Below are 26,989 nucleotides of genomic sequence, written 5' to 3'. Positions count from 1 at the left end.
GTTCACTGTAGAGTGACATAACCAGGATTCATTGGCAAGAAAGCACCTTTGACACATTAACATGTTCAGCTTTGCCTTCCCTCTCTCTGTGATCAATTTCAGCTCACACATGGATGATGCAAGGCATGCCAGGATCACAGTTTAATGGAAGGAACGTGCCCAGATTATGCCTAGTGAAGGGCACTCCGTCTGTGATTCTCGCATCACGTATGCATGATCCTTACATTTTTAGCTGTAGGAGGCCTCATGGTGTCTTTCTCGGAGCAAACCGAAGTCCATACACATTATCCAAACCATCATTTGCATGCTAATTTGGAAATGTCTTGACCTAACAGCTGTCAGTAGCACGCAGGAAGAAAATGTTTGATATATGTCAGGCTCCCGCTCGCTCTCTCATGTTTTGAGGCCAGGTTCCTTTATAACTAGACATCCTGGAGAATAAATATTTACTTCCAAGTAACCTGAAAAATCTGGATTTTTACAAATTCAAGATAGGAACAAAAGGGGGAGAAAACCTATGAAAATAACCAGAGTCTATTTTTCACACTGGTCCAGAACAGCAAATACACCAATGAAAACAAAAATAGTCCTGCATCATTTTCTTTAGAACTTTATTTTCAGAGATCTTGTGCAGAAAAATATAGTGGTTATTTTTTTTTAGTGTGATCAGATTCTGACATTTTCACCCAGCGTTGTTAACCCAGTGGAGACTGCTTGTACAAGTTTTACAGGTGGTGAGAAAACTCCAGCAAAGGAGAGTGATATCAGGCCCAGAACTCTCTCTGTTAAAATATAAACACAAAGATGTATCTTCCATATAGGGAAAAGAGAAAAAAAATCAAAATATAACTGGTCAGTACATAGCACAATCCAAGCCAAACAATCCAGCTGAAAATTTCCAATGTTCAAATACATTTCACACCATACTATGGTATTTCCAGAGCTGGCAGCTGCATTCTTACTGAGGCAAAACTCCTAGTGGCTTCTGGGGGAGTTTTGCCTGAATAAAGACTGTAGCATTTTGGTTTTTCACAATACAAGTTTGATGCCCACAGGCTTATAGGAATTTTTTTTTTAAAAGTGATTGTAAATTAGGTGAAATTGGCTGGTGGGGAAAAAGAAAAGACATCTTGGATTAGATTTTCATAAGTACTCCGTACCCACAATTGGGGACAGATTTTTCTAAGTGTCCCTCTTAGACACCCAAAATGAAGAGGTCAAAGTTTTTTTTTTTTCAAATGCTGTCAGCACTGATCAGCTCCCATTGGGAGGAATGGGAACTATGGTATGTTGTGCCTTAATGAAAAAGCTGCCTGAGGTCTTTAGAAAATCTCGCCCCTAATTTTTCTAAATTTGCTTTTTTAATTAGGCCCATTAACAAGTGATGACCAAGGCCATTTCTTCTAGGATATACATGAGGCACATGTGTTAACAAATGATGGGTTCCCTATTCTGTTGCTAAAAGGAACCCACTTGTAATTGGGGAACAATGCATCACAAAAGCGACCATTGCTCAATCAATGGATTTGATTCTACCAGCCCAATGGCGACGTTGCATCTTGGTTTTCACCAGCAATCAGTAACTGTCCACTGATGGCAAACAGAAGGGAATAATTTGGAATTCCTCAGGCTTTAAGGGTTATCCTAGGCTAATGATTCTGCATACATTGAAATGCTAGCCATACAACTTGATGGATGTTTGAAGCATGTTATATTTCTCATGCTGGGCGCAATGCTTTCGTGTTGTCACAGGATAACGTTGCCTTTTGAACAATTTAACTGATGGCAGCAATTTGCTAAGATTGCGGTGGCGTTTTTCAATGTGTTACAATGAAGAACTCTTAAGAGATGAAGTTGAATTTCAAGCAGCCCCAGTGATATAAGGTAGAGCATTCACTATCCCATCTCCTCTCTAATTCACCATCACTTGGATGCCAATTCTGCCTCTTAATGCTGCTTTTCTTTCCTTACTGATGAGGTAAGTCCCCCTACCCAAAACAGAGGAATACAAACATTTTAGGCCTATTTATTAATGTTCAATTCATTGTGAAAGTTTAAAAGCAGGATATGGAAAATACATCCCCACAGTGTTGTAGGCAAGAATGAAATTTTGCTGCCCAGCAAACACATCTAGGGCTAAAGGCAAAGAAAATGAAATGTCAATGGATTTTCTCTGATCTCAGTCACCTTTGCAATTTTTCTTTCAGTATACCTGTAACAAAATTCATAGAATTCAAGTAATAGGTTTCAAAGTAACTCCCAGGGGTGACAGTAACAAAAAACTGCAGCATCGTGTCTGAACCAAAACAACGACAGAGATTTGTACACACTTGACCAATACATGTAATTAAAGTTACATTCCCTTTGAATTGAACTGGCCATTTTAGGGTAGCACAACAAAGATCTTAATGAAGCATTTGGCAAGGATACCTCCCCGCATTTAGTATATTAGATTGCAAAACCACGATTCCATTTTGGAACTCTTTCATGGAAAAACCCTGCAGCGCTGGGCATACGTTTGTTTGTATTCAATGATTCTCCTTTGAGAGATCCATCAGATTTCCATCTTGGTTACCTTTCCCCTTCCTACGGGGAACTTCCAGCTTATTGTCCCGGTCTAATGAAGTGCAGACTTCACCTGGACAGCCCCACAAGTGGCTCCTCTCGAATGCAATGAATACAAATACTTGACCTCATGAGCCATGGGGCAGCAATTAGTTTAAGCAAGGGGTTTGTGTATCACTTCAAAAGTCTTAATCCGTGCGGTCAGCCCTGGCACGGTATTTGCCAGAACCTATTGAGTAGTCTTAATGAGTCTGCAAAGCAAGCTTTCAATACATTTTGGGTTGCTTCAGATGCTTTAAATGGCATAGTCTATATGGTATTGTGCAGTTTTAGAAAGGCCTAGGCTTTACCCCTTTCACAAGGCAGACAGAAACCATCTTTAGACCCGGGGCCCGTGACGTTTTGCATATCAATATGGCTCTGGCTGAATGTAGCCACTCAGCTGAGAAATAGGATCACGATCAGCGTTTCCAGGTTTTCACAGGCACTTGGGAAACTTTAAAGCCCTTCGTGGAGAATAATTTGGTCGAATGTCGTGGCTGAAAACAAAACCTAAACAAGCAAAGTGCAGTCCATCATGTGGCGCTGCCAGCGAAAGTGACAACAGGCTCCAGCGGCTCTGACATCCAACCCCCAGCGGGTTGGCGGAGAGGGCACTTCCATTTCCTTGCACACTTTGGAGGGGGGGCAATTTTACGAGGTGCTGGGTACCTGCTGTTGAGGGCTGAGCAACCTCAGATCCCCTGGCTAGAGGGCGCTCAGCAGCACCTGGGATCGGGCCTCACTTAACATGAATTTTCAAAGGGGCAGGGGTAGGGCATGAGGGGAGGAGAGAGAGATTCCTCTATGGTTTGTACAAAGCTGGACACACCCAACTGTACGAAACTGTAGAATTGATTCACAGAAAAAGCTACGGAAATGGGGGAAGAAGCCATTTACATGTAGCCTGAACCTCTTTCTGCTTCAATTCCCTCTTCAGGACCATATCCTCAGCTGGCCTGAAATCACTGTAGTTCCACTGAAATCAATGGAGCTGCTCTGATTTACGCCAGGTGTGAATCTAGCCTTTCGAGCGCCGCAGAAAATTAATCCAGATTTTGTTTGTTGTTGAACCTAGCACAGCGTCTTAACCAGGTACAATGCGGCTACGTTGGCTTTAGAAACTGACAGGAATGTAAAGCAGAGCAAAGACAATGCAAATTAGAAGTCACGTCTATTTCCAAGGGATACCAAAAAACATTCATGTTTCTCTCTCTGTCTCTCAATATAGAAATAGCTGAGTTGTTCATGTTCAACTTGGACCTGACATTGAGTCGCGTCATTTTGTGCATCGTTTGTTGCGGCAGTAACAGATTAGCCTCCTGTCTGAAACCGACTAACACGCTGACCGTTAGCCATGAGTTTAGAGTCTTCAAGTGCCACCCATACAAAAGAAATGCTACACTGAAGAGGATGAAGAACAAAGAGGAGCCTCTTATTGTAGAAAAAGCAAAGAAGTGGGAGAAGCTTTAACGACTTGTATTGCAAACCAACTAAAAACACCCTATGTAAAATGCCAGATGCAAAATCAATCCGGAGAATGACTGGAACACGAAGGGATGCACTGGGAAGGGCAGAGGCTCTTTGCTTACATTGTATTTGTCTAGGAAAACACTGGCTACCCAAAAGAGTTTAACATTTTTGTTTAACAATGCAGCTGGAATGGTTTGCAACCAATGGCTTGTGACCATTGAAACAGCAAGTCAACCCTATGCCATACAGGATAGCCAGCACTGAGACTATGTTGTACCGGAATCAAATGGACCTATCACATAGTACAAAACCATGCAGGGCCCGGGGCCCTCCAAAACCATGTAATGAGCTACTTAAAAAGACAAACAAGTCACTAATAAGATTATGAAAGGTTAATGAAGTTTTTTTTGCCCCTCTTTAACTATGAGAACACTTGAACTCATTCCACCGGCCTCCAATGACTGCCCTTTGTGGCTGCAAATCTGGAAACCGACTGGTAGGCACTGGGCTAAAGGTCAGACTTTTTTTGCTATATGTTCTTCGGCAAAATTGTTTTGGGGGGAGGAGGGGATTTTTGTCATTACTCTTGGAGGTCTCCAACTTTATCACCTATGTTACATGTGATGCACAATGCAACCGGATCTGGAATATATTCAGAACTACTGCTGCTAATTGTTTTTATTCTTTCAGACTATTTTAAATCAGGAAAAATACACCATTCTCTGGAGTCGCTGTTCGACCAGATGTATCATCAAATGCCAGTCACTGCCCAGTCTCAGAAAGGAAATTCGCCTCAATAAAAATCAACATGTGAGATGCAGAGCCAGCTGCAAAATGGGAAAGAGAAAATGATCAAAGTGCCATTCTGAAAACAGGGCCCCAATCCTGCAAGTACTTGCACATGTGTCTAAGCTTTAAGCACATGAGTCGTCCCATTCTATTCAACGAGTGTTTTGACTCAGCTGTTAAGGCCCTGATTCAACAAAGCATTTAAGCACCTGCTTAGCTTTAAGCACCTGCTTAGCTTTAAGCTTTAAGTTAAGCAGGTGCTTAACTCCCATTGAGGTCAATTAGATGCAAGTACCAATTTAAAGCTGACTATGTGCTTAAGACGATTGTGCTTATTAGGCACAGAATTAATATTTCCTTTTATTTCAAACTTTGCCAATTTACGGTTCTTTTGTCCAACCCTGTCATATGCTACGTGATCACTCACCAAGACAAATAATATTTGGACTGACAAAGTATCAATAATTTTGTACGGTCATGGGGAAAAGAACTGGCAAGCAGATTTTGTGATGTGGCCTAGTAAATTTTTATAGCAATTTTGCAGATCTGGCAGAAACTATCAAACCAGGTAAGTGTTTCTAAGGCCACCGAACGTGACTTAGGTCCAAAATTCAGCTCGTCTTTTTTAAAAGGGATTTTTCAAAACTCTAATGAACACAATGCTTTATTTATTGTACATTTTAATGAAAAAGAGCTTTGGGAAGAGGAGGGCATCCATGTCCTCTTGAAGCATGGGAAACTGAAAACCAAACTTGCTGGGTGTAGGCCCAAAAGCTGGAAAGTGAAATTGAGTAGAAACACAAAGGCTCAGGTCCTCAAAGGTATATGGAAGGGAGTTAGGTGCCTTTGAGGAGCCAGGCCAAAATTCACTGGCCCAACTGAGTGAAGCAGTGAAGCGTGCACACACACACACACACTAGCATAAAAAGTAAATAAGATTTTTTTTTAAAACTGGGGCATGCTACTGGCCCCAATAAAGTCAAAATTCCATTGACTCCAATGGGAGGGGCAAGATCAGGCTCCTAACATGTTATCATCATGAATCACTTGTGTTTTTAATATACCGGGCCAGCGCCTCAGCTGATGTAAACCAACCTAGCTCCTTTGAAGTCAATGGACCTACATTGCTGTACAGCAGCTTCGAACCTGGCTCCAGTTGTTATCTTTAGTGTCCCTTTGCAAGAAAGGCATCCAAGAACTAAACACAGCACTAATGGCTGGGGCCCTCTCCCCTGCTAATTAAAAGGTTCGGGATGGCTGATTGTGAATATTACAGCAGCATTAGGAGGCCAACTCTAATTTGCAAAGCTTTATTGTGAATCTTAGTGCCTTTGTCACTGCGCACACACACACCCACACGTGCGCACACACACACACACACACCATCTGAAAATCATTCCGGTTAATATAGATTAGCAAGATTTATATGGAAGAATATTTAATCTGATCTGGGGTTGGGGGTTTTGTTTGTTTGTTTTTCTTTCTTAAATATTTCTCTCTACTCAGTAAGTGTACATTTCTCTCCAGGAACAGGTCCATTATAAATTAGAACATGGGAAGTGTCTTCCAAAAGTTTGCCTTGGACACACCTATGCTAGAGTCCCTGGGCAGCTTGGCACACAATGTGCAAAGGGCCCTGTAGGTCTGCTAAGGGGACTAGTTGCCCTCTCCCCACTGTGGCTTAGAAAGCCAATGGCCTGGTGAGATCTCAGTCCCACCCAAAGTCCTGCCCAGTCATCTGATAGAACTTCATGTTGAAGGGTCTATAAAATTCCTGCAGGCGCTGGATCACCTGCCCGTGGATTTTTGGATGAGGCCGCCCTTTGGACTTCCCCAAACAGCGGGGCCGGCTGCTTCCTTCAGGCTTCTTCAGGCAAGGGAAGCCCTTGGTCTCATTGAAATAGAAGTGTTTGTCTGTCACGACTCTCTTGAGACCCAAGAAGTCTTGCACTCGGCCCATCTCCCCAGCTGGGTCACTCACGAGTCTTTCCCCGCTGACAAAGAGGAATTTTGAAAGGGGGAAGTACTGCAACCAGTTGTCCAGGTGCTTAGCATAGATGCCGATCCGCACCGCACTCCATGTGGTGTCGATGAGGCCCGTGCTGATGTTCTTGAAGGCCAGTGCCTGGAAGCTGGGTATGGTGGGGTTTTTGGACAGTGTCTGTGTGTAGTCCGAGATGGCCCTGGTGACTGGGTTCCTCACCACCACAATCAGCTTGGTGTCCCTGGACATGTTGTAAATACGTTTGGGGGCCTCCTTGGTCACAAAGTAACTCGGGGTTTTCTCCATCGTGATCTGCCCCTCTATAGTCCGCGGCATCAGGTTCCTGTGGAAAGGAAAGGACAACAGTAATGACTCAAGTGGATCTGTCCAGCTTTGACCCATTAACACTTTCAGGGATGGGCACCAGTGTAAGAACGAGCGGATAATATCAAGCCGTCAGCCCCCACATGCCGAGCCCAATGCTCAGGGAAAATCCCTCATCAAAATGCTTTAAAATCCCTTCTTAAGCCCTATTGCATTGTGCTGCCTACAAGCCATTCCCATCAGGCCCTGACTAGGGTTGTGACTTCAATTTTTTTGCCAAACTCTGTTTCTTTTGTTACCTCCCTCTCCAACAGACCCCTACTTCATTATTCTCTTTTGTCCACCTGTGGCATGGCTAGACTGTGAGCTGCCTTGGGCAAGGACTGTCCTCGGTACTTGTCTACAGAGTGCTTAGCACAATGGAGTCCTGATCCTTGTCTGGGATTGCTAGATGCTACCTCAGTACAGACAGACACACCAAGTGCAACCCCATTCACTACAATGGGGTTGCATGGGAGGTAAGTCAGAGCAGGAACTGGCTTTAGTCTGTAATAGTGTGGACAAGAAGCAAAGTACAGTACGACAATCACAGTACTTGTCTTCTCCTGAATTAAGCACACAGGTCAAGGTTCTGATGTCAATGACCTTGGTATAAGATCTGGAGATCACTCCGAGGAGTGACTGCAGAATTACAGGACCGTGGCCAATGTGGATGGGTGGCAATGGATGATTAGTAGAAGACTCTCTTTTCTAACTAGCTGGTGGAACTCCAGAATGGGTCAGTAATGACCGCGCCTTCCCTTCCGTTTGTACTGCACCTGGCACATTGTGGGCTCTACCAGAAAAAAGTTAAATAATAATAACGAGCGACGATGTTGACATCTGAGGGCTGTCTGGGCCCTCTCTTGAATGGGTGGAGAGCCAGGTCGAGTTCAGGCTGTCCAATTGTCCACAGCACCAAAGTCTCTGTCATTGTTGATACTAATTGGCATCATCATTGGCATCATCAGCAAAAAAGCCGAGGAAATGGTGGGGGAAACTAAGCTACTCTCTGACCCCCAGAAACAGTGGCCGCAGGTCAGGGTTGGTGGGGACAGCATGGTGTGTGACTCCTGGCCCCTTCACAAGACCTGAATTCTCTTCAAACCTTGAAAATCCAAATGCCCTCTTGGGCTTGTGATAACATTAAAAACCTGGCTGGATTTTAGCCACGTCCCTGACATTAATAGCCATGGGATCTGCACAGACAGAGCGTCCTGCAGAGATTAGAATACACCCCAGTCCCAGGTATGCCTTTAAAGGGCAAACTCATGAATCCGAGACTCTGATCTAACGCCACGTTCTAATCTCAGTTTATGAGATCGCTCTCCTAGAAGCATAATCAAAAAACAGCTCAGACTGTTGCTCCTAGGAGAACTCTAAGAGTTCTCACACCCCCAAAAAGAACCCCTTTTTCCTCCTTTTACCATGCCTTGACACATCAGTTTGTTCATTTTAAACTGCCTGCCAGCTAATGAGACCTGGGATGTGGGGATCCATTTAGACTTTAATGGGCACTTTGTTTTCTGACAGGCTGGACTTGCTCACTTACAGAGACCCTTCCAAGATTTCGCTACCAAAACAAAACAGAATGCTGCGTACAATGGTATTGTCAGGAGCTGGCCAGTGTGTATGTACATGACTGCCCCCTGCTGGATGGACTCAGAACTGTTCAGCTTTGTATCATAAACCCAATAGTGCTAACTGGAGCTGGTTGAAATAATGTCGGTGAAACTTTTCCACTGAAAAATGCCATTGATTCCAAACCAAAAAGTGTGACTAGTCAATAGCCCAGTGGATAAGGCACTCCTCTGATATGGCGGACCCCCAGTTCCAGTCCCCACTCTGCATCATTCAAAGCAGTGACTTTAACCTGGGTTCCAGAGTGGGTAGATATCTTGCTTTGCTGTTTTTGTTTTCTTGTGAAAAAAATTCCAAAGGCCTCGGTTTCATTCTGCATCAGAATGAAAACAAATGTCAAAACTTTGAAATTCTTTACAAAATAGTTTCACTGCATTCCAGCCAGCCCCAGGTCGGAGAGGTTCTCTGTCAGCTCAAAGGGTTGGGGTCTGTTTCTTTGGATCCGAGTTCGGTCACGGTGGAGTTCCGAGCAACAACGGAACTCAGCAAGCCTCAAGTCCATGGTGCTCACCTAGCAATGTGATGGATTCGCCATCACTTGCTGGCTCTAAGCCAAGACTGGATGTCTTTCTGCTATGGCTCCAACAGACGTTATGGGCTCAACATAGGTTCTCTAGCCTGTGTGATAAAGGACGTCAAATTAAACAATTATGATGATCCCGTCTGGCCTTATAATCCACAAAAGCCCTCGGGGGCCATGGATTGTGTCACTATTACACAGGGCTGACCTCAGAAGAGCTTTCAAAAGAAGCTAGTATCCTCTTTTTTTTTTTTTTTTTTTTTTTCGTAAAAGGAAACTCGGAAGCTAGAAATTAAGACAGTTTTAGAAAAATGCTGGGTTTCCTTCAAAGAAACGTGGAAGGACCTTTCCATATAAAGAATTTCTGGATGGCAATGTTCTCTCTAACAGCTTGGGAGGTCACATTGCCACTGGGTATAGCCCCACTGAATACACCCCCTGTGAATTTGGCCCAGGCTTCTTGAAGAGAAGAGCCCAGCTGTGTCGATGATTGATTTCAGACCGACGCCTCCACAAACCCTACTCCTTGTCTGAAGCCAAAGGGGCTGCCCTCTTCCTGAGCTGTCAAGCTCAGTTTGGTGCCGTGTAAGTCTCAGACCCGGTGAGCAGGAGAGAAGAATTAATCAGTCTGTCTGCATAAATATCCTAGCAGGTGGATGAGGGCCTGCACTACGTGAGTTACTGGGGCTGCTCTGAGGACCATCAGAGCTGCTTGGAAATAATGAGAGGCTGAAAGTGAGAGGAGAGGAGTGTGGGGAACTGGGTCTTCAAGGACTTACTCTACAGCACAGTCTTTTAACAGACCTGTCTCTATTGCAACGTCAAAGAGCGAGAAGCGTTACAGCGCAAACTCTTCACCGACACAGGTTTATCGGCCAGGTGTAGCCACATGCTTCGGGCTGCACACGGAGAAGGAAAAGCTTGGACTGTACCACACTAGTTAGCCCAGTTTGGACAGATTCAACTCTGCTAGGCTGTACTAGGACCCTGTGGGGTCGGAGAAGTGAGATGACTTCCAATGCCGCTGCTTGGTCTCTGGTACAGAAGGGGATGCAGTTGTAAAAAGGGAGCTCTCCTCTCTAGGCCTGAGGCAAGTCCACCCCTGGTTCTCTCACGGCAGGACCCAAGTAACTCCTCTTGAAGTCATTGGGGGAGCCTGCAGCAGGTGTACTGAGGCCACTGGTGTGCAAAAACCCCATGGAAGTCTATTTCATTGGTGTCAGAGAGAAGAATCTGGCCCCATTTTACTCACTGTCAGCAGCCCAATCAAATTCACTTTACTAAAGAAGAGACTAAGGTAAAATCTCTCACCTAACCTTGCCCTATCACAATCCAACCGCCAAAGTGTTTTCAGTTCACTTTCTCTCTTACTGGAGATGGTTTCTCTCTCTCTCTCTCCGATGCACTCCTCAACAAATCCAGTCTCAAGTCTTTTAACACAAAAGCAAACTTCTCTGATTGCTGCACCAATAAATATTTATAGGGTGTTCAACGGTTTTTTATTCTTCATTTAGTGAGCTGCAGGTTGTAATTGTAAAGGCTTCTTTTTTCTCACCCTTGTGTTTTCATGATTGGAGTTCCCATCACTGTGACGGATGGAGAACTCCTGGCAATGTTACTGTTTAATCAATAGCTGTAAAGAGGCCAGCTGGGATGCTGTGGGACTTGCCAACAGCACAGTGAACTCCTTCTATTAAAAACCGTTCAGTTCCCAATTTCGCACACAAAAGGTGTGAGCAAAAATGCAAATAAAACGCCAGATTGAGTCCTGCGCATTCCTTTGCTAATTCTCCTGCCACCCACTCCCCTGACCAGCGCTTCCCCCAGGAAGGCAGGAAACGCATGGAATATGCAGTGTTTCATTGGACTTGTCCAGTAAACACTCCAAGATGTTTTTTCGACAACATAAGACCCCGGCCATTGTTTAAAAATTCAAATGTGCTTTTAGCATATCCTGTCGTCTCTCTGAAATGTGCTGCAGGGGAACTGAAACGTATAGATGATGATAAACAACCCAGGCTAAATAGCTGGTATGAACTGGTGTAGGAGCTATGCCAATTTACACAGCTGAGAATCTGGTCCTGTTTCTATTTTTCAGGCAGCATGCAAGTTTGGGTGGGAGAGGGGAAAAGTTTTGTTTGTTCTAACACCCAGCTAATGTCATAACAGCGCAATGTGGAGTTACAATTGTAAGGATTAAAAACAAAGCAGAATTTTGGAAGGGATATAAAACTCCTGCTCAGAGCACAAGCCAAACTGGCTTGGGACTCAGGAACCCTGGATTCAATTCCTGCCTCTGCCACTGGTTTGTTGAGTGACCTTGGGCAAGTTACTTCCATTCCCCGTGCCTCAGTTTCCCACCTGTAAAATGTGAATAACGATAGCAACCAGAGCTGGATTAACCCATCACTGGGCCGTAGGCAAACATACACTTCTGGGCCCCTCTGCTGGCCAGCTAAGCTCCCACGGTGTGGACATATTTATATTAACCAGCACAGTTACACTAGTGAGTGATCTATTAACCCAAATACATTCGCTCCCACCGCACAGATGTTGCTTAGTTAACCCTCTTTTGTCCAGGTCAGTCAGTGACTGGCTCCTGCTGCACAGACACTGCCCCACATGTCCCATCCTCCGGGCTCCTTGGGCCAGCTTCCCCATGTGGGCATTCACGGCAGCGCCCTGTACATCTAACAGGTCTCGAGGCTGTCGCTGAGAGGGCAGAGCAGAGGGGTCAGGGGTTGCTGGAAGTGGGACAAGGCCAAGAAGGCCCCAGTGGGGAGCCCCGGTGCAGGAGCCAGCCTCATGGCAGCAGTGAGGAGCAGCACTGACTGCCCCACTGGCCATTCAGGTTTGACCCTGGGGCCCTCCGGGATGACAGGGGGAGGCCGGGCCAAATCTGAGCAGGTGGCATTGCGCTGGGGCAAAGGGGGTCGCAATGCCCCTTGGGTTGGGCCCCTCATGAAGGTGGGCCTTAGGTACGTGCCTAGTTTGCCTATGTATTAATCCAGCCCTGAGAGTGCCCTCCTTTGGGAGGTGTTTTGAGATCGACAGATGGAAAGTGCTGTATGACAGCTAGCTGTTGTTACTATATTAACTGACGGGGGGGCAGGAAGATACTTTCCCTGGGAGCAGGTTACCCCATAACTGCCTACTGCAGCGTTTCCTTCACCTTTCTCTGAAACCATTGCTAGAGACAGGATATTGGAGTAGATGGACCCTGGTCTGACAGCATGGCAATTCCTACCCGATGAGAATATCCCCACTGAATGGTATTTTATCACTCTCTTCCAATATATATTATTACAGTCCAGACTGGCTACCTGTCACCAAAATTTGCTCAATTTCACTTTGGTCTGGATTCACACAATACCAGTTTCCCAGGCCCGTCAGACTTCTCCGGGAGTCCAAAAGCTGCAGATGTCTAGGACATAGAAGCAGCACGGGGATGGCTGGGTGAACCCAGGTGAAGCGATATCTGGGAACCCATGGGAGCAAATCCCACTGAGCTTCACATGACGCTACCCTTTACCCTGCCTAGCTGGGATGTGCTGCAAAATAACCTGCTCCCTACAACCTAACCCAACCCTTTGATGACCCCCAAAGTTGTCTTCTGTCCACATCAGCTAGACGTGAGGTGTAATGCCAAAGGGGGTGCAGCGAGAGGAAGGAAAGAGATTTGGAAGCATGTAGACTTCCTTACCGTGAACATCAGTCTCTTGTCCCATGCAACGGGGACACTGTCCCAACCACAGGGCTCACAGTCATGATAATTTCATAGCACCAGGCTGTCTCATGCACTAGTGAAGTGATGTTCTCCTAGTAACAAACAACGGGCCAGCCTATGGGGGGATTGCTCAGCCATTCCCTGGCAGGCAGGATACAGATGAACTCAGGAAGGCTCAGGGGAGTCTAGCAATAAGGACAAAAGAATCGGAGTGATTTGCTAATAGCAAAGGGCTAGATCCTGAGATCTTACTCCAACAAAATTGAACCCGAGTTTTCCTGAGTCAGACCTCAGGATCTGCCCCCAAATTAGCTGACTCCAAGGCTAATTAAGGACTATTATTATTACTATATTTATCATTTATGTCACACTAGCAGCACAATGGCCCCTGTCAGCAATAGGGCCCCGGTGCACTAGCCTCCAGCTGGTCCCTGCTCATCACCCTCAGGGCTAGCCCCAATTTCCCAGAAAGCTCCACACTTTTCCCTTGGTGAATCATGGAAGAATAGAAAGGTAAGGCTGGAAGGGACCTCAAGAGATCATCTACTCCAGCTCCTGGAGTCACCTTCTGACTCCTCCATCACACCTGGTCTTCCAGATGGATCGGAGGGAGCACAGTTTTAAAACATCCTGCTTGAACCTGTAACCAAGTGCCCCCCTGCAACTGAGGGTAGCTGCCTCCCTGGTGCACACCACCACCAGAGTCCTCATAGTCCTACTTGCACCAGTGCCCGTGGCTGCAATGCATGGGATCGTGTGCAGATAAGCAGCTGCGTGGAATTAGGAGTGATTTGGTGAACGAGTGGGAATGAGGGTCAGAGATTGTGAGTTTGTGTGCCCGCGCATGTGTGTGCGCGTTGTTTATGATTTGTGTAGTTTGTAGTTTCCTTTCCAGAGTTGTTTATTCATTGTTAGGATTAGTGCCGGGGTTTTCCCTATCTGCAGCCATTTCAGTCTGTACCTAACGCCCCATCTTTGCGGTTTGCACTTGCTGCAGTACTACTGCTGTTCATGCAATTCACTGACATACATAGTTTCCGGTATGCTGCACTGACGCAGATAAATTTGGGGAGGATTTTCTGTCAGGTGAAACGAAATGAAATGTTTTGTTCCAGATGAACCATCATCTCTGCAGCTGCCTGAGGGACTGCAGTGCCTCATGAGAACTGTAGTTCCAGATCCCTCCTGCTCCCATTCTCCTCTATCAGTCAAGTTCCCCAGGCAGACTACACCTCCCATGATGCACAGCAGTCCCTCTGTGTGGCTGAGCTGTCACAGGGCCTCCTAGGGGCCCCACCATGCACCGCAGTGGCTGAAGGACAGGGAGAGTAATGTCAACATTTCATAAATTGATACACTGAAACGAAACATTTCAACTTTTCCAGGCAGAATTTTACTGGACCTTTCTGCTCCGTGAAAAGTTTCCCTATTTTGACTTTTCGTCCAGATGCGGGACAAAACTAAGTATCGAAATATTGGAATTTCGACGGGATGGAAATTTTGATTTCCAATCAACTCTACTGCTGAACCTGCCCAATTAGTGTTATTTAGAGGTGGTGGCTTTTGTGTCGTCTACTCCCCAAATTAAAGTACCTTAAAGCGAATGAAATCTTCCACACAGCTTAAAAAGCAACATGGAAATAAAGAGAAGTGTTTCAATTCCTCTGGTGCATTAGCAGCCAGTATCCAAAAGGTAACCTTTACCAACAGCTGTTCTGTGAGACATACATTGTCAGCAGATCCGCCTCAAAAACGTCTTCGCCTCTCAAGTGAACAAACCGGAAAGATTATGAAGTGGGTAATCAAATAAAGGAAAGAAGCTACGGAATGAGAACGTCTGAACAATCAGAACATATTGTTTTTAAAAAAAATAGATGACTCCGACCGCTCCATCCGTAGCTTTGCTAGGCAGGGAGCTCATCTGAAATGCTCTGCCAGCCACTGAAGTGGATCTGTGAGCAGTGCATTATGAGGGGCAGTTCCTAGCTACGTTCAGCAATTGTTCTCTTTCCCTTCCATTATTCTGAGGCGTTGCGGTTTGTGTCAGGGCTGCAGCCAGTTAGTCTGCAGGACCCTTTTCTATTTAGGCTTGGAAGGATTCGGTTTTTATCGGTAAATGTCTGTGAACATCGATTTCACCAAACACACAACAACTGACAGAAAAATATTTCCATCAGTAATGATAAAAATCTACACATAAGCAAATTGAGAAAAGTGCTGCATGAGAACATAGAGTTTGATTTAAGAATATTTACTTTGTATATTTTGCCATGTGATGTTGACAATGGTTACAAGGTGATTTAATAGTTATAAGCCCTTTTGAATGTCAGTGTCTACTATCATTAAATAATTGTCTGATCCCCCCAGTGTTGACACCCCCCCCCAATTTCTCACAACTGTGAAAATTATTTTAAATTTTATCACTTTAGATAAAAGTAAAAATTGCTTTAAAATAAACATTGATATTAAGAACATAAGAATGGCCATACTGGGTCAGACCAAAGGTCCATCTAGCCCAGTATCCTGTCTTCCGACAGTGACCAATGCCAGGTGCTTCAGAGGCAATGAACAGAACAGGTAATCATCAAGTGGCTAATCGTGCACCTGGAACAGTGAATTCCAAATATTAAAATACCAGATGGCGTTATCGATCTGAACTGTTTGCAGATAATCCTGTCTGCCCAACTACGTTAATAGAGATATTCTGTGAACAAGTACAGATAACAACAGAGCCATAAAAATCCAGATCTTACCAAAGATTATTCCTGAACAGAAAAAAGGCCAAATTGGAAATGTGTGTGTATATTTTTATTACAATAATGCCTGGACACCCTGACCAAGTGCTGAGTCCCATTGTGCTAGACCTAGTGAGAGACTGTAAACTCTGCAGGGTATGTACTATCTACATAAATACGAACAGTGGGAAGGCACCCAGGCTCAGAAAGATGAAGAGACTTGCCCAAGGTTGCACAGCAAGTCAGTAGCAGAGTTGAGCTCAAACCCAGATCAACGGATTCCTTATCCAGTGCCCAATCCACTAGATTATATTGTCTCTCAATACCTTGCTTGTTTGGGCAGCCCTGTAATGCAATTCCTTAAATTCCTCCCTTGTTTGAAGTCAGCCAAACATTGCATGGCTTCCATTACACATGCTCCCCGTAGCACTGGGGATTTCCATTGGGAATGGATTTGCTTTTGCTTGGACAAATTATTTAACCTGAACCTCTTTTGCTTTAGCCTCCATCGTATTGGTTCGAGCCAGAAGGAAAGCACATTCCAACCAACTTCTAAAAAACTGCTGACCGGCTGCTTTATTGGGCTGAAGCCAGGAAGCGGAAGTGGAGATGGCAGCACAAGCCTGGGGGCGTTTGCTAATCGTGAGTTATGGCTTTCAAGGAGTAATACAAATATGTTTGATGACTTTATGGCAGCAGTTTGATTTTGATCCAGCATCTTGTGTTACATTTGCTAAATGCAATATATGCGACGCTTTGATGTTTGGTGGTTTGGAGACACGCTTAGGAAGTTACGTTGGGGGGGTCAAATGAAATGTTTTGTTATGACAAAATCTAAAATGTTTCTTTTGGGCTTTCTCCATTTTTAAACATTTTCTTGGGGGAGAGGGGAGGTTTTAATAACCTTAAAAGAAATTTGCAAACAAAAAGTCATTTTGAACCAAAAATTGAAACATTTCATTTTGAAAATGTCAAAAATTAACACTTCAAATTTTTTTTTTCAGATTTTTAAGTTCAGCAAAATCAGCACAAATTTGTGAAATCTTTTGGTTTTGCTAACTCTGTGTTTCTTGCTGAAAAAAAGTTTCAGCCAAAAAATGTCACCTGGCTGTCGTACACAGCAGTTTGTTAGCTCAGATTGACGTATTTCCTGGCCTACGGCGCTCCCAACCAAACGGCTTCAGCCTGGAAACACTTAAGCACATGAGTATCTTTACTCACATCTGTAATTCAACACAGTCCTCAAACTGTCCTCATTAGCTCATGCCTTTAGCTCTGGAGGGCCCTGGTTCCATCCCAGGATTCTTGGGTTTTACTCCTGGCCGCACAGGTAAATCACTTACCTGTTCTGTGCATCAGTTCCCCATCTGTGAGATGGTGATGATAATAATTCCTCTCCCTCACAGCATCTGTGGAGCTGGATTAATTTGTGCTTTTAAAGCACTTCGAATTCTTCCAATGGAAAACATTATAGAAGTGCAAAGTATTATCAGCATTAACCAAATGTAGAAAGTGACACGACCTGATGCTCAGCCTGTTCCAGAATGAGGGGAGAAAGTTTCCTCTCTGATCTCCAGCAAAAATGGATCCCAGTTTCCGACTGCCAATTTGGCTCCGGTTCTGTCTGCAGATTGAGAAACTGCCATCAACAAGAATTGAAACTCTACATGTGGGAAAATGTGCACTATAGATCTGCCTTTCTCTCACAACTCATCTGAGTACACCACAAGGAAATTAAGTAACTCGCCCCAGACCCCAGAGCAATTCAGTGGCTTGGTCGGAATTACTTCCCCCTGCCTCCAAACACTTTGATCTAACAACTAGGCCACAGCGTCGCCAAACAGTAACATTACATTAGCACTAATGCAGATGGCTCTGATGAACGCTCATCACTGGCCTGCGAGCTAGCTATGCATACACACTCTCTACCATTAGCTCATTCAGCACTGAGCTTTGAAACAGATTTTTTAATTTCTAAGATAAGATCCATTTTGTTTAAATTAAAAAAAAAAAATACAACCAACCTTTGGCTTTGAAAATTGCCATAAGGCATGGGTTTTAATAATGCATAAGCTAGCGGAGAAATAAGTGAGCACTTTTGCAGCCAAATGTAATATTTTTTAAAACAATCTCTCACTCTGGGGTTTCCTGATGCATTAGCAAAATAGGGAAAAGTTCACTTTGGAATTTCTTTTCTACCCAGCTTATTTCCATAAGCAAGCACAACGTTTTGGCTCTGAGACGCCTCAAGGAAAAAAATATATATTATGTCCAACGGCAACTTTGTTAAAGAGAAAGGATCCTATGTAACCACTGTAGGAAATATACCATTATTACTCATTGCAAAGCAGTCATGATCCTGAATTCTAAGGAAGTATTTGTTATTCACAAATATTTACACCATAGCTCTTACGCAAACAAATTTCAGTCCCTGGGGTCGATCGCAAGCTGTTCACTTCTACTATTTGTTGTTCGTGGTATGCGATTGGTCCCCTAAAGTCACATGATATTGTTTCTGCTTCCCGATGAAATAAACGTTTTTTGAGGATGAGAATGGTGTCTAAGGAATGCCGAATAATGCACTTTTTGGGACACATTTTTGGACCAATAAATGTTGGGGCTAAAAATTGCGAAATTTATTTACAAACCCATAAGAAAAAGACACTGCAAACGTAGAAAACAAAGTGACAATTTGGCTAGGATGCAGCTAGATGTGTTGGGTATTTCTATGCTTCCCGTCACCACAGTATGTAAGCACCTCTCGATGTTTCATGTATTTATCCCCACAACACCCCTGCAAGGAAGACCAGTGCTTTTATCCCCATTGTACAGATGGGGAACTGACGTACAGAGAGGTTAAGTGACTTCCCCACATAAGAAGCCTGTGACAGAGCAGGGAATTGAACCTGAATCTGTCTTCCACGTCCCAAGCTAGCTCGCTAACGATGGAAACATCCTTCCTACCTAATCCCTCATGCCAAAATTGCCATTAATCTTCAGTGATTATAAGATCTCCAACTAGAAATATTACACGCAAACACGTCAATTTCAATAAAATTTTGTTCTAAAAAATGCTCAAAATGTTTAGATTAGGTCCTTCTGAGAACGGAACATTTTGGTTTTTTCTCCAAACTGACTTTGCATTTTGAAATCTATTTAATTTTTCATGATTCTACACGATCATTTTTAAACGATTAAACCCTAATTGAAAAATACAAATAGGAAAGAGGAAAATTAAAAAAAAAATAAAAAATATATTTAAAAGTCTAAATGAAAATGAAATGTTGATTGAGCCTCAATGATTTTTCTTTCAGGGAATTTTGTTTTGCAGGAAATTTTGACTTTTTGTTCCAATTTGCAATTAAAAAAATTTGAAATGTCAAAATTTCCCATGGAATGAAAATTCCACGTTTCAATCCGATCTACTCCATAAATTTCCTCCTGGATTTTCAAAGGGAGGCGTAATAATGAATGCTCATTGAGGGTATTTGGAAAGGATTAGACCAACCCTGCAACACCAGATGTGCACCTTTATGCTGTTTAAATTCAGTTTACGGCAGCAATTTTTACACTGCATGATTGAAAACAAGCTCAGCCACTTGCCCTAGCCTGGGGAATTTTTTTTAAACCAATAGTTTAGCTTCTGTTTGATGAGTTTCCTAACTGAGAGTGTTATTCTTTTTTATACTCAGCAACTGCACAGACATATGAAATTAACAAATCCAGACTAGTGTTAAACTTCTATAAAGTAAAGATGACTCCAGCCAATGCGGTCACAGATCACGGAGAACTCACGTCAAAGCATGTTCAGGTCATTTTGATTAATATTGCAGTAGCAACCCAAAAGGGCTACCCGCCATACACTCACATACGAAGAGACAGTCCCTGGCCCATAAAGCTTCCCATCTAAACAAGAGATGAAAGATGGGAGAGGAAAGACACAACACACAGAAGCAGAGCCATCAGTGTGACGATTGGCACATGCCTTGTGAGTTCATTTTTTCATTCCGACCCCTCAGAAAAGGGCAGCTGGGAATGGTTCCGACGTATGTCCCCACCAACAAAGATGTGGTTGGTTAATCGACATGCAAAACCGCCCAATGCAAACATGGAGAAATAAGGAAATGGCCTGTCGAGGAAACCACCCTGAACGTACCTAGACCCACACATCACACTAACCCCCCGTGCTAACAGAGTCCTCACTGCAGAATCTTTTCCACTTCCAACAAATACAGAAACACAATGCAGTCGCCATCCGGAGCTCTTGGCCATGCCTAGACAAGCCCTAATCACACCAGGTGGTTTCTTCAGGACTACACCTAGCAGTGGGGAAAGTATTAAGGGGAGACCCCTACGAGTTGACTGAGAAGTGGTCAGAGACTTCCAATCTCCTCCAATTCCAACTCCTGTCTTAGGGCCAGACTATGAGCCCTCCAACCCCCACCGGCGGGCAGATCTTCACATGGGGAATCCCATGTGTTTCATGGAGAGTAGCTGCCCACCAGCGGAAGATGGGGTGACAATCCAGCCCAGTCAGTTAAGCCACTGAGGCCTTCAGAGCTCGGACAGGTATGTGATAGAACAAGCCCCAGAAAGCTGAAACGGGGAGCCTGGTGCATGAAACTGAGTTTTATAGGAATATAAATTGATCCCATGGCTTGGCAACCTTTGGCAGGTTCAGAAGAAGTGCATCAGCCAACTGCGTGTGTACATCCCGGGCTGAAGAAGCTTTGCCTTTGCCAATAGTTCTGTATCCTGCAGACAAACGGCGAGCCGTCTAGTGTCACCACCCATCTATTTTTAGCAGCCAAGGAAAAGAGGCAAGAGTGGAACTGATGAGTTAAAAGTACCTCCCAGCCTCTCCCCATCTGGAGCGTTGGAGAAAGGACTGGCGCAAGTCCCCACGGGGCCCCCAGCAATGTTATTTAGTGTGAGATTGGCCTTTCCAAATGCAACACCAGGGTTTTCCTCACTAACTATATTAAACAGCATCGCATTCAATTAGCTTGGAATGAAGGAAAAAGGATGAATAAAAGCCAGGTTTCCAGAAGTTTAACTGCTACGTTTTCTTAGCTAGTCCTGCCACTTGTACGTATGGTACATTAGGGTTTTTCCTGCAGACCGAGGCTTCTTAGACTGCAAAGCTGGCACTCTCAATCGGAATGGATGCACACGTGTCTGCAGCTACCAGACCAAAAGACGGCCAAATAATCAACATAATTCATCACTGCCCCAGGCTTCCAGTTGGGCTGGGAGATCAATGCAGAACAATGACTATTAGTATTACTTATTGTTTGTATTACCATAGGGTCTAGGCATCCCAGTCACGGACCAGGACCCCACAGTGCTAGGAACTGTACAGACATAGAATAAAAAGATAGTCCCTGCCCCAAACAGCTTACAATCTAAGCATAAGACAAGAGACAGAGAGATGGAGAGACAGACAGACAGACAGGGGAGCACCAGGGAATGATGAGACAATATTAGTCAGCATGACAGGCTGTTGAGATTGACACCCGTGTAACTGAGAAAGGACTTCACCCCTTGTATTTAGCGGCAGGCTTACATTTGTTCCAAGCATCTCTCTCTAACTCAATCTAAAAGAGGGCTGAGGAAAGTTCCTACATTGCATTGGGCAAACTCACCACCTCCGTGATAGGTGGAGCATACATGTAGCCCAGGAACCGTATGAGAGAATCACCCCGAGGATGGGTATAAACGTGTTACTGCCAGCTACAGAAGGGGGCATTGTCAAACCCAGGGTTAAGCCATGAGATTGCCAGTGATCTGCTGCAGAGAAAAGGGGAACAAGGCAGAGTCCAAGAGTTGCAGGCACGGTGTGGAAAGCTGGATAACTAATCTGACAGGCCTGGTCCAGATGGGGGGTGTGAAAGGCTAGAGAACAGTTAGGGAGGAGATGGGACCACAGTCCTGCCCCAACTCTGCACTGACCCAACACAGATTATTATTGGTCTGAAAGTACCGAGGTGCACCAGGCTGAATCATCCTAAGGGATGATGTGGGGTTGTCCCTTTCTGGGGATGGAATCCAGACCAGTGAGGGGTTGTGTCCTGCCTGCCCTGTAACCCTGGGTGCCTGCAGGGCTTTGCTGTTGTGGCTCACAGCCAGGACACCAGACAAGCATGCACCGAGTGTCTGTGTGGTAAGCCGCTCTGGGTCGGCGTTCTGATTGCAGCAGCCTGTTTGTTACACCCCAGCCACATGCTGCTCTCCACCAGCCTTGGTTACCACCAACCAAATAACCCCATGTACTCCCAGCCCCAAATTTCCCCAAAACCGTGTGTTCTACTACATCCAGCCCTTCCCTGCACCTTTCAGAGGAATAATGAGGTTTGTTTGCTCCTTTAAAGAACCAATACCCAGCAGCTTGCCACATGAACTGGAGTTAACAATCACTTCAATTCAAACACAGCACTGGGTTGGTTTAGATTTATTAACAGCAGCACATAGGTTAAGTGATGCCAAGTAAAAGAAATAAAGGTGGAAAAGGTTACAAGCACCAAGTGAAAAATACCCATCTAAAGGTCTGAAACTTAATCTAGCAAGCAACAGCCTTTGTTTAAGATGATCTCTCACCAACCACTCTGCCCAGCATGGCTGACTTGCTCTTAGTCAGGACCTTTCACAGAACCACAGGCTGCTGGTTCCCCTTGTCCTATCCTAGGTGAAAGATAACTTGGGGTTCTTTGCCCCTTTCTTTTATAGTCCACTGAATCTCAGCAAAGGATTCCTCTTAAGCTTACCCACCCAAATAAAGTTCATTCAAGCTGTGAGTCTGGTGGGGAAAGAAGTTCCATGCAGGTTTCTTCCCCTGCTGGTGTTTGCTAAAATGCAAGTTGAGTTGTTCCTGTCCTCTCCAATGCAAATGAATGGCCACTTGACGTGTGATTGCTAATTGACTCCAATGACATCTGGCTGGAGGCGTTGGCCTGTCCTTTATCCGAGAGAAACCGGTTTACCCATTCCCTGGACTTGTCTGATGAACACACGTTAGTTCTACATTTCCTTCATATTTGTATGGTCCCCGGGGTGTTTATCAGACACACATCACACAAGAATATTAATGATCTGGGTTTTGTTAGTTTTCTAATGATACCTTACACGACACGTAGTTTATGACATTAATAAATTGAGATACTTTGAACTGGCCAGCTGAAACTCACTACCAGACACCAGTGAGCCCCGTGCCCTCTCCCACTGGGATGTTGCTAGGGTCCCCTGCACACTAACCCATGATTCTGTGTCCCCCGATGGATAGCAAGAACTCATCAAAGAGGGTATCACATAACTAAATGTTACTGACAAAGAGCTCACTTTCTGGGATGAATTTTCCACCGGATATTCATCCGGGCTAAAACCTGTGCAAAGTTTGGGGGATTCTGAATATTTCTCCCAATGTCTGGTGGGAATGACAAATGAGACGCCCCATCCCTGCCCCCAGGACAGAGCACAGCACACCCCGTGCCCCATATCCCCAAAGCAATTCCTTTCCTCTGCCTGGGAAGCTAGCCCACGGTCTAGGGGCCCTCGCAGTTAGAAGAGGTTGTGCTTTCTCAATGCTAGCTCTCCACCCAGCAGAGCTGGGTACTTGGGAAGAGGATGGGAGGTTGGGGGCGTTCTGAATGAAGGAAAGAACATTTTATTAAAAGCATTCATGAAGTTATTCCTCACACACTCCCCTGGAACGCCACGTGAGAGCGATTGTGGCTTTTTATCGGGCCAGCATTTACAGTGCCGGCTATTCATTCCCGGCTTTGCTGCCACTCTGAAGTAACTGGCAGAGCACATGCAGTTTCCATACGTTTGGAGTGCTGGGAGCGCAGCTGGCATGAGGGTCTAGCATGCTCCTGTTCCAGTTTGGCACAAGAGAGCTGCTTTCAGATATCAAGTTTTCCTGCCTGCCTGCAAGCGGGGAGCTCCAAAAGAGGAAGAGATTGGGTTGCTTCCCAAGCCTTTTTAATACTCCCCCTCCCTAAATTAACCTTGCGTTAGTACCCTTGTTTGGGGAATGTTTGACTTTGGCCTCAGTTTACAAAGACCTATAGGCAGCAGCATGCGCTGTAGAAAGGTGCTGGTTGTTCTCGTTCGGCCATCCTGCTGCCCCTCAAGAGAATCTTTCCAATGTATCTCAGATCGAAGCCTTAGGTGCCACTTTTCAGCTATGCAGGAGCTCCCTAAGGAGACCCAGCTCTGCTTACAGTTTAGCAAAGCCACCTCTGTGCGGAGAAGGGTCCCTGGCTATCCCTTCCTGCGGTGTAAAGCCAGGCACCGCCAGTTGGGCACAGGGTGATTGCGTGACTGTGCCACGCAATCTCAGTACTAAGGGAGTTAGCTACATGGGGGGGAGAAAGAGGGGAAGACTCTCTCGCAGGGCCGGCTCCAGGCACCAGCTTAACGAGCAGGTGCTTGGGGCGGCCAAGGGAGAGGGGCGGCAACTGCAGCAATTCGGGGGCGGCAGGTCCCTCACTCCCTCTAGGAGCGAATGAACTGCCGCCGCTAATCGCGGCTTTTTTTTTTTTTTTTTTTTGCTTGGGGCGGCAGAAATGCTGGAGCCGGCCCTGCTCTCTCGACCCAAACGTCTGTTCTGCCTGCAGGGATGTTAGGAATGAGATGTAGCTACCTGATCCAGCATGCTGACTCTGATCAGGGGATCTGAGTTCCACTCGCCTACATTTTCACAGCACCTGTCCACCCCGTCTGCTTCCTTGAAAGTGCACTCGCATTGCTCTCCCCACAAATGTTCTAGGGGGCAAAGGGAGAACGGACTTTAGTGGAGTTGTGCTGACTTGCACTGGTGATCAGTTTAGCCCCATGTGCTCATTACACGTTGCATAAGTAGCTCTGCCCATGGTCCCCACTAACTCCTAAGTTCCCTCTTAATGGGGCTAGGTCTTCGTTCAGAGCAAACTCCCATTGAAGTCACCAAAGTGGGTGGGAAGGCACAATGGGTGCATTCCCTCTCTGCACCTGGGAAACTCTGGGTGGCGTGGTGCCTCCTGGACGCATACAGGCTACAGCTCCTGCATAGATTTGGTGCCACTTTTCAGCTATGCAGGAGCCCAAACTAAGAGGGGTATGTGTATCAGTCGCCATCGTGGCCAACAGCTCAGGGATCAAACCAGGCACCTCCAGACCTCAAAGCATGAGCTGCTCCAGCGTGAGCTAAAGCTCCTCACTGGGACTAACACTCATATCCTCTGCAGTTTGGGCTCAGAGAGGAACCTGTAACCAACCCTCACCAGGGGGTTACTTGTGCTGGCCTCTGCAGAAGGCTGAATTTTATCCTTCCTGTGTGCGTTTAGGGCATTGCACGAAACAGAACCAGAGCTGGGTTCTTTCACGGGAGGCTTTTTGGTCATGGGGCCGCACCCTTCATTCCATTCCACTTGGATCTGGAGACTGACTCGGGCAAAAGCAGCAAGCCAGATTCTGCCGTGCCAATCTCAGTGAGAACACGAGTGGCCCAGGCATTTCTATTTCTAATATGCACCCAGGGCCTGATGTGTGGGGAAAGTTTCCATTAACTTTAATAAGAATTGGAAGAGGCCCTTGGAGCCTGCTTGCAGCACTGTTTTCATCGATCCTTGGAGCAGCAGACTGTTGGTTGAGTGATGGTCTGCGTTGCAGAAGGAAGCCAAAATGTCTTTGAAGCTCCGCACCTCTATTAAAGAGCTCACTGGCACACCTTCAGCCTGCTGCTGCTTTTTGCTCAATAAGATAAGCAGGCAATATACGGTTAATTACGTTCACAAATCCGTCATAAGATTTGCCAAGCTGTTTTACAGAGCTGCTCTGCGTAGACTTGCTGAAGAATTTATGCTGTTCTCCGGTGCTTTCCTGGGATGTCATTGGTATTTTTGTACAGGAAAATGATGCTTTCCATGTGCTGCTAACAGACATAAAAATATCACTCAACAGACACAGACTTAAGAGCTAAATTAATCCCTCTGCTTAACGTGCAATAAAATGTTTATTATCAAGCAAAAAAAGCTGGTGATTCTGTCATCTCGGAAGGGACCATGTTAAACCGAAACACCACTTTTCTAAATCCCTGAATCACAGAATGGCATTTCGATGACCTGAGCACAGGAACTCAAGGTTCTAAAACGTAATGGTTCAAATTTATTTTATGTGCTCTAACTGTGCTCCTTAAAAAGGAGAGGAAACCCATAAGAGTTGGTAACAAGCAGAGGTGGTGGGTAATAACCATGCATTAGCACTCGTTTCTTTAAAGCTGGCCATACGAATGGAGGAATGGTTTGACCATCTGGAACTGTAAAAATCTTATTTTAAAAACTTCTTATAGCAGGTGAAGTGCAAATAAAAAAAAATACTTCGTCCACAAATACACTGGAGACCAAACACTGTAAAAGAGATCCGAATTTGCCACCTTTTACAGCACATTGGACGTGGGTGGTCGGAAAAGTTCATGGACTCATATTTAAAACATTCACTCCGCAAAACAAGTGCCTTTTCCTTTGCAGCAAGGAATAGAAGGCACAACCTCTACCCAAGGGCCTACTGGAAATATGGGCCCAAATCCCAGTGAAGTGAACTGAAAGGGTCCCCTCCATGCTGGAGTCCCCTGCTCGGAGCCATTTCCACCTGCGCAATGTGGGTATAAAATGCTGCTACCAACGTGAGTGAAGTATTTTGACTTTAAAGCATTTTATACCCACTTTGCAGAGGTGGGAATGACAGCAGAGTAAGGGGCTATCGGCCAGGGACAAGAGACCCCAAAGAATAGCTGCCGTTGCAGACAATCACCACCACTCTGGTTCCTGCTCAGAGCCAGGTTGACAGTAGCCCCGGGCTCAGAGGCAGGGCAGAGTGGGGGTGGGCCACAGATAGGGAGCATGTAGGGGACAGGGCCATGGTGAACCAGTTCCCCAACCATTCTGCACCCCACAAGACAGGGACCCACTGGCACCCCTCTCTCACTAGCAGAGAGATGACTGTTCCACAAAGCACAATCCCTGGGGAAAGCAAGATCTTCAGTGAGCCAAAGGCATTGGACACTTTTCCAATTGTTTGTGTAGTCTTGCGTCCAAGAGCTTAACTATCCACACAAGCTGCACCAGTTCCAAAAGCGAGCTAGTGAAACCAGTGAAACCCCTGACATATACAAGGCT

At 45.3% G+C, this 26,989-nt stretch overlaps 1 protein-coding gene across 1 annotated transcript in view; it reads right to left on the bottom strand.

Moving 5' to 3' along the window:
- Positions 1-594: 594 nt before the first annotated feature.
- Positions 595-26,989, bottom strand: part of HS3ST6 (heparan sulfate-glucosamine 3-sulfotransferase 6) — a 114,461-nt gene continuing 88,066 nt past the window's right edge. The window contains exon 2 of the mRNA XM_034784538.1: positions 595-7,193. Within this exon, the coding sequence (XP_034640429.1) occupies positions 6,575-7,193 (619 nt within the window). The 3' untranslated portion in view covers positions 595-6,574. The remainder of the gene's footprint in view (positions 7,194-26,989) is intronic.

This window comes from Trachemys scripta, chromosome 10, assembly GCF_013100865.1.
Source record: "Trachemys scripta elegans isolate TJP31775 chromosome 10, CAS_Tse_1.0, whole genome shotgun sequence".
In the NCBI taxonomy this organism is placed as follows: Eukaryota; Metazoa; Chordata; order Testudines; family Emydidae; genus Trachemys; species Trachemys scripta.
Note: the sequence above shows the minus strand (reverse complement) of the source record. Positions and strands in the feature narration are given on the sequence as shown.